The 8830-nt window shown below is 39.5% G+C and overlaps 1 protein-coding gene across 1 annotated transcript; it reads right to left on the minus strand.

The window, feature by feature from the left end:
• Window positions 1-2638: 2638 nt before the first annotated feature.
• On the minus strand, window positions 2639-8362 carry LOC124703485 (protein NLP2-like). The gene is made up of 6 exons (XM_047235692.1): window positions 8340-8362; window positions 7072-7915; window positions 5921-5962; window positions 5087-5827; window positions 4094-4286; window positions 2639-3939 (listed from the first exon to the last, which is right to left on the minus strand). Exons 2-6 carry the CDS (start codon window positions 7849-7851, stop codon window positions 2945-2947), a joined length of 2751 nt encoding a protein of 916 aa, XP_047091648.1. The 5' UTR covers window positions 7852-7915; window positions 8340-8362; the 3' UTR covers window positions 2639-2944.
• Window positions 8363-8830: the final 468 nt, after the last annotated feature.

The raw sequence follows: 8830 nt of genomic DNA on the forward strand, positions 1-8830 counted from the left end.
CCAATTCGAGAATATTTCTTTACTAGGATTTCGAAACCAAAAACAGCGAGAACAAAGAATCGGCTCTTCGGCATCTTGTTAATAGGTTAGTTCCAGAAAATGCATAAATATGACATATAATGTGCATAAAACATGTAGGTATCATCAATAAAGTGGCATGGAACATAAGAAATTATCGATACGTTGGAGACGTATCAGTATCACACTATACCTTGTTCAACCTCGTCTCCTGACAAGTACTCTTTACTCGTACCGTGGTATGTGGTCTCTTATGAACTTATTCATATGCTTGCAAGACATTAGACGACATTCCACCGAGAGGGCCCAGAGTATATCTATCCGTCATCGGGATGGACAAATCCCACTGTTGATCCATATGCCTCAACTCATACTTTCCGGATACTTAATCCCACCTTTATAACCACCCATTTACGCAGTGGCGTTTGATGTAATAAAAGTACCTTTCCGGTATAAGTGATTTATATGATCTCATGGTCATAAGGACTAGGTAACTATGTATCGAAAGCTTATAGCAAATAACTTAATGACGTGATCTTATGCTACGCTTAATTGGGTGTGTCCATTACATCATTCATATAATGATATAACCTTGTTATTAATAACATCCAATGTTCATGATTATGAAACTAATCATCTATTAATCAACAAGCTAGTTAAGAGGCTTACTAGGGACTCTTTGTTGTTTACATATCACACATGTATCAATGTTTCGGTTAATACAATTATAGCATGGTATGTAAACATTATCATAAACACAAAGATATATTATAATAACCATTTTATTATTGCCTCTTGGGCATATCTCCAACAGTGCTGCATAACCACTTTTTTTTGGCAAGATGTATCACACAACCCACCAAATTCATGTTCTCATCAAAATAATACAAGAATTATTTGTCATGGCTGACATTGCAGCTTCTCCACAGGCAATCTAACACAAAATACATTGCAAGTTCCCTGCCAAAATTTAATCAAGCTAAGCAGTGTGATGTCTAAGACCAATTCTATCCAACACTCCATTTTATCCTCTTGCAAATCCCCAAACTCATATAACCCTAACCCCAACTCAATTAATCTTTGTATCTCCTTGCCACATGGGGGTTACCATGTGGTCCATTCCTCTTAGTTTTTGTGATTAGTATGGTGAAAGAGAGAATCTGGATTGTGTTGTACATCTTGTCCAAGAATCGTATCTATGTGATAAACTTTAGAAGTTGAGTTTTTGTGACTAGTGAATAAAAAACCGGGTCTCCTTGATAATTTGCAATATATGGGCATGATTTCAGAACTTCACAAAATTATATCCCTGTTTGCATACTTGTTGATCGAATCTCAAAGCTAGGGTTAGTTTTCTTTTAAACAGAGTCACCCCTTCTTTTTTTAGTCTAATTATTTTATGCATGTATTATCATCCAATGATTTTTGTAGAAACCTTTGGCCCTGTTTTCTTATTGTATCCCATGGATCCGAGCTACATCACAGAATAAACTTTAAGGACGAGTTTGCTCTTTTTGTTCTTCATACTATATGAGAAAACTCATCACAAACGGCTAGAAGGCATATGCCCACTTCAATACTTACAGGGCATGCCGTGCAAATAAAAATTTTACATCATCATTAAGACCTATACAAAAGGCACTTCAAAAGTTAGATGATAAAGAACGCCTTGTTGATGGAAGAGATGTCCACGTAGAAGCGGAAGTTGATATATTCATGTATGCATCAGCAAAAAAATGCAACCAACTAGACATTGCCATATTGGTTTTAGCATCGTTGGAAAGCCATCAATTACTATTATGGAGAAGTGCTTAATGCAATTACAAAGCTCACATGTGTATGCATCTTTCTTATGGTACGTACGCATGACAAACCATTTTAGTTTTAGAAAGTTCAAACAGTACATCAATTTACGGAGAATATTATATTGTGTTGTGTTGGATTGCATAGGCCTTGTACCAGGGTACACACATTATTTCGAAAGTACCATCAACAAGAATCAAACAATACCACATCATGTTATGGTGGCCTGTGATTTTGATCTGAAGTTTGATCATGTGCTTGTTGGTTAAAAGGGTTTGTGCATGTGCATCCTGGTCGGAAGGGATCAACTTCAGATGCAAGAGTCGTACATGATGCACTAAAGCATGGTTTTGAAGTATCTCATGGTAAAAATTACCTTATAGACATTGGTTAGGTAATTGTTATGTATCCTGGTACCATGTATCATTTACGAGAACAAGAGCTCGTCAAATGCCAAGGAAGTTCAAGGAATTATGCAACCTTTGGAGTGCAGTACAACATATTGAGAGGACCAGTAGTATACTGAAACTTTACTCAAAGTTGCTATACTGGAATTTGCTTCACATTACTCGGTTAGCAAACAAATTAACACATCAATTGTTCGTTGTGTCGAACAATTTATCCGTCTATATGGCAGAGATTTATCATGGATTCAGCATAGTATTGTTAACATTTATCCAGAACAAATTGTTGATGTGCCAACTGGAGAACTACAACTATCATGGTGATGTACAAGCTTTTAGTTACTCTAGAGAAACTGGAAATCATAAGTGAAACAACATAGCACAACAACTGTGGGCACAATATACATCACACAGATCATAAAACATGTAATTTAGCATCCAAATTCAGCTACCATTCTTGTACTTAAAATATGAAATACATGTTGTACTACCATTCTTGTACTTCAGACTTGTAATGCTGCATGTCTAAACAAAAGTTTGCTGGCATTTCTACCAAAATATACTTAACCAACTAGGCCACCAGATTAAATGAACATGTTTGCCATAATATGTCATGTGCACATGTTATCGATCGGAGTCATACTAAAGCCTTAATATGTCATGAGCCAAACACATTGCTTTTCGCCAGTTTTTTTTCAAAAGCACCCTAAGTCCCTGACTTAGTGACCCGATATGGAGCTACTAGCCGAAGAAGTTCCAGTAGCACATGGAACATCTCGTAGTCTTACTTGAACTTTTACAATACGTGACCCGGTGGTGTCCAACACATCAAGGCATTCCTGGAGATCAGCATCACTTTCTAAAATCACCCATTCATCCTCATCATCCTTGTATTTGAGCTGAAATGTGCCAACTGATAGTTTCAGCCTCCTCGCGACCTCATTGAGCAGATTCTGGTATTTCATAGATGCTAGTAATTTTAACCTTACAGTATCCTCCTTGTAAGTGGCCTTGATGACTATGCTCGAATTGGTTCTGTTAACTATGTTCAAAGTTTCATCACTTGATGTACCGCCACCGGAACAATCTGTCATACTGGAAGAAGATGCCAGGCTTTGCTCAACCTTCGTATCAGCCGTGTTTGCTTTTGCCTCTACTTTGCATTGTTGTGGCATAGAAACAGAATCCCATAGCACATTTTTCTGATTCACTCTCTCTACCTGCATATCATCCATTCTGATGGCACGGGTCATTTCTTTTGCAAGATACAAACCATTCGACTCATCCTGACACCGTGGCCCTGCTGATGTTCTGTCAAAATGTGAATTTGGAAATAACCCTCCATGATTCAAATTAATATGATCTTCGCACGTTTTTCCATTGTGTGCTTCCGGGAGTACAGCTTGGCCTAGATGTTCGCTTTGGTAAGCATCATAATCGGGTTGGAACTTATGTCTGGACAAGTCAGATTCAATGGGTAGGGGATCAGAACTTCTATGTTCAGCATTCATCATCGAAGGCTCTTCAGAAGGAGAAACCGATGAAACAAGACATCCAGTGGCAGGATCATATTTTATTAGTCCTTCGACTCCGTGTACAGAACTTATCACATTCTGAATCTTCTCCAGGGACCGATTTACCTTTTTAATCTTACGAGATGGCCACCTTAATATTCCATGCTTCCGGCATATCCTTTTCAGTGTTGTAGGACAAACTGCAAAGAACAGGCAAAGAAACAACAACGATACTGTAAGTTCCTGTTTTCATGCAGCATCATATGCTTTACATGGATTTTTTAAACAGTAATGTGTTTCATTCAGATTCTTCCTATAACAATCCAAGGATCGTGAGAACATAAAAAATCTTACCGCCAATGCTCTTTGCAGCATCTTTTAAACTGCCAGCAAAGTATTGCTGAAGGACACCCAAGCTGACATTCTTCTCAGCTGAGATGCGTATTTTAGGTCCATGAGATGTAGATTCCTGAAGGATACTCAATCTAACATTCTTCTCTGTTGATCTGCGAATTTTAGAACTTTGAGATGTAGTGCCAGCTTCGAACTGCAAAGTAAATGACCAGAGATTAGACACTCGTTGTTAGATTACATCCGATGCAAAAAAATAGCACAGGGGGTTGTCGCTCTCTAACAACCCTATCACATCTTTTAAGACTGTCAGATCCATGCCCTATCAAACCTTTCTAGTGGCAAAGAAACCAAGTAGCTAATCCTCTCATCTCATTCTGCTCTTGAAAATTACTTGATTGCTCGGGTTGTATTCCTATGCCTACACCGTCATCGCTTCGCATGGGTTCAAGTTCTAGTAGGATTCTCTAGGATTTTCTTGTAGCACACATGTTTGCATCCTAATTGATTAAAGATATGAGTCTCAGTATCAACAATATTCATTTAATATATCTATCATGTTACTTTTGGATACTATACGAGGGCATTTCTGGCAATCTAGATTTGGATTATAACTGAAAAGACATTGAAACTTATTTTTTAAAGGCTATTCTCTTAATGAACTACACTTGGTAAGACACAAAATTGATATCTACTGCATAACCAAGTAAACTGTATACAAGTTTTGGTTTTAGAAGCATTTTATTTATGCTCTGCATCTTTAGATGAAAAACTAAAAGATAAATATCTGAGAAGATGATACAACAGAAGCCATCTTTTTTATATAAGAATCTGCTCCAACAATTTATCCATCAAAATTGTCTTGCAGAGTTCAACTTACAATTGTAAAGCAACTGGGCCATTAAAAAAGTTAAGGGCAAAATCACAGAAAGCCTGTACCAACCAGAATACAGTGGTATGAGAGGAGGGAGATAAATGTTGAGAATGGAAAAGGACCTTCTTAGCATATTTGTTATCCACCAGTTGCTCAACAGTGCTTCTTATCTGATTATCCAAAGATATATTTGTTTTGACTTCATTGGATACAGTATCAATTTGGTTGCAGGAATTAACAGAAACATCAGCTGACGAGCATCTTATTCCTGATGGCACTGTTATGGCATTTTGCTTCAGTTCAGCATCTGAAACTGTTCTCAGACTACTGCACTCTCTCTGCATGGTCACTGCGATGTCGTCGAGTAAGAGCTGTTGTTCTTCACCAACTTTGCACGCAAGTGGAAGGAAAAACTCTAGCACATAATCGTCATTTCCAGTGTATGTGCTACGCAGCCTTATTGCAACAGCAGCATGAAGACCAAACTTACGAGCATGATGAGCGAGTGGGTAATCATGCATATCGTATTCTCTCACATCAGACGAGAAGAAGGGGTTATTTGATAAAATTGCATTTCCAGCAACACCTTGCCCTTTCTCAAGGGGATGTTCAGCACAGGCATGGACAAAATCATGCATTCTCATGTCATTAATATAACAGGCAGACTCTTGCACGCAAAGGACATCTTTGTTCCTCAAACCAAACTTTACAGGTTGGTCACCATACTCTGCTGACACATTCGAATTGCTGTTGGGGCAAACTGGAATCCATGCAAGTGCCAAAGGTAGCATGTGTGTATGGCAAACAGCTCGGAGAACGTCTAATATTTCCATCAATACAGATTCCTGATTCCTAGTATGGCTCTGCAATGTAGAGTATTTGGTTAAGTTTCAATGATTATGCTGATACATGTCCTTTCTGTGAAAAATGGCTGTAGTGGTAGTACAGGTTATTACCTGAGGATGTTTCCTTGCTTTCACGGTGCTCAGATGAACAGACTGCAAAGATTACAAATGTCACAATTAGTATTATGAGGAACACTTTGTACTGACAGATCCTTGAACAAATTAAAATTCATATATGCACAGGGTTGGACTGGAAAAAACTGAAAATTGGCTACTATCTGGTGACAGAATTAACTTATGGAAGTTCTAAAAATGTCATTATTCAGTTCAGTTTCCCAACTCTTGATAGTTTTGAACAGATTTGTGGTAAAAAAACATTAGCACATTATACACCATGGCAACGAATATTTGCTCAGAGGGGGCAAAGTATATGATAGTTCTACACTTTTTTAGCCATTATTCAAAATTTAACTGTTTACTACTTTGATAAGAATTAACAGATGTGTAAGAAGCTAAAGATTCCTAGAACATTGGATGTTAAAACTTTCAATGTATAACTAACAGAAGTATTTTCTTATGGGGCATATACAGTGTACTTGCACTACTATGAGTTCTAAGAAAAGATTAAAGAAACTTTATTGTACTGCATGAATGTGCTATATTCTTGTATCTGTCCTATTATCTAGATTGAAATTAGCTGCACTAAGCAGATTCCCTCTTACTACATGATTTTCTTTCACAACTTTTTAGGTAATCTAGTTCACAAATGAATGGAGTTTTTATCACCTTTCTTGATTACACAAACTTGGTACCAAATTCATGCTTCAGTTTATACAATCTGCTTCAGTTCATGATATTGTGCCTGTTTGGTACAACATATGAATCTGTAGCATACTGCAAAGAAAACAATGATAAAGAAATGATTTCAGCAGTAACCAAATTTGCAGCTAGACAAACTGTATAGATAAATTGACAGCATACTTCAATGGAAGCTGTTATATTGAAAACAGGCAGTTTGACAATAAAAGTAATCTTTAAACATGTACTCCCTCCGTCCATAAAAGGATGCCGGAGATTTTCTAAGTTCGGATGTATCTATACAGTGAGGAGTGTCTAGATACATCTAAATTTAGACAAACTTGCAACATCCTTTTATGGACAGAGGTAGTAGTTTTTTTTACCCAATGCATTTCTCCACAACTGTATTGAATACTAACTCCAGTTCTGAATAAGAATATATTAGGAAGAACAGAATAAACAACCTGCAAAGCATTAGAAAGATTGTCCATCTCTGAACAGAAGTTATCCTTTTCCTGAGTCATGACGACTTCAAGCACTGCACAGCAAGACCCGCTTCTTGGGTCGAAAACAGGCATGGCAAGGGATCCACGGACTTCATTGTGAATCGCATAGTTCACCCTCAAGTACTCCGAAGGGTTGTAGTACATGACGTTTGATGTCCACTCTGGCATACCTGATATGAAAACCCGCCCGGGCAATCCCGGAAACAGACCAGGTCCTTTTGCGGCGGAGAATGTGAACTGCCTAGAGACTTCCCTGTACCCTGTCAGCCTCTCATCAAGCAAGAAAGGCTGGTCAGAGGTGGTCAGCACTTGATGATCTCCATTTATTACAGGGATCCAAACTTGCACCAGGACTGCTCCACCGCTAGATGCGTCTTTAAGAATGGACAATGCCCTGAGCATCCTCTCCGTCAGAGTGACGTCGCCATAGACTGCCTTGGGGATTGTTTGAGTGCACATGTGCTTGACCTCATTAGAGGCTAAACCGTCTGAGCAATCACTACCATCAGAGGTGGAAACATCACCTTGTGCCTCCAAATTCACATGAGGAGATGAAGGTGAAATGTGCATCAACTGCTGCGCAGGCGAAGCACTGAATGATGACAAGATACTGTCACCAAACGAAGGACCGGCGACGAGCTCTGTGAAACTGTCAAGGCCATCAAACGTTGAGAGCATGAGCAGGTCCATGTCCGAGCCCCCATCTCTGTAATATTCTGGTGTCCCAACCTCACCCATCCCTGATCTTCCTCCTCCAAGATCAAATCTTTTTGAACCTAGACACACAGAATTCAGTTGATTCCTGCAGAGGCAGCAGTTCTACAGACAAAATCAGCATTTAGCAACATCCAGTGAAAATAAAATTGCTAAAATAAATCGTAATAGCTCTTCCCTTGTGCAGAATTTCTCACTTGCATTCAGCCAAAGGGAGAAATTTTGCACACTAAAGCATACAGATGGAAATGACTAATATACACGAAGTGAGATTTTCCTTCCTAAAAAGAAGTGAGATTCTCTATCATGTCTATCTATTTCTTGGTCTGAGAATCTACTCCGCGCAGTTCTTGGAAAAGAAGGAAATTCATACAGAGCAGCAGTTCTTCAGGAAAGCAAACTCAAAGAAGAATATTCTTCACGGGTCATGTCTCCGCATACCTCAGATAAATCTTGGACGGAAATCGAAGGGGGGAATTGAGAGTTGGTGCTCGAGCCTCGCAACCTGATACCTAAGTACCTGCAGCCTGCAGGAGTCTCATGAAACCCAACACGAGCCTGTCACTATCATCGAAACTTAATTTCTGTATAGAAAAAGAGAAGATTTTTGTAGCGGAGGAAAGGGAATAAACTAGTTCTATAGGGAGCGGCGGGACCGCGATGGATTCTAGGTAAACAGTGAGAGTCAAGGGGAAGTGGTTGGCGGAGAAGATTCTGGAGATTTCCTCGCCGTGGTTGGAATGATAGGAGAGAGGAATCCGGTGGGAGGAGCTCTTCTTCCTCTGTAGGCCTGCTCTGCTGCTTTCCATTTTCTTTTCTTTTTTCCGACTTGCATATAGTAGGCATCTCCAACGCCGCGACCCATCCCGCGCACGCGCCTCCGAATGGATCCATCCGGATAAAAACGCGGCCCAATGCGGGGCCGCGGCGTCCGGAACGACGCAAACCCGGTCCAAATTTGGGCTAGGTTTGCGTGGCCGCGGATGGCACGCGGCGTCCGATC

The sequence above is a fragment of the Lolium rigidum genome, chromosome 3, assembly GCF_022539505.1.
Source record: "Lolium rigidum isolate FL_2022 chromosome 3, APGP_CSIRO_Lrig_0.1, whole genome shotgun sequence".
NCBI classification, from domain to species: Eukaryota; Viridiplantae; Streptophyta; class Magnoliopsida; order Poales; family Poaceae; genus Lolium; species Lolium rigidum.

Coding starts and splice junctions, on each gene's coding strand:
- LOC124703485 (XM_047235692.1), bottom strand. CDS start 7,851: ATGGGTGAGGTTGGGACACCAGAATATTACAGAGATGGGGGCTCGGAC. Junction 5,828..5,920: donor AAGCAAGGAAACATCCTCAG/GTAATAACCTGT, acceptor TCTACATTGCAG/AGCCATACTAGGAATCAGGA. Junction 3,940..4,093: donor TGCTGCAAAGAGCATTGGCG/GTAAGATTTTTT, acceptor TGTTCTTTGCAG/TTTGTCCTACAACACTGAAA.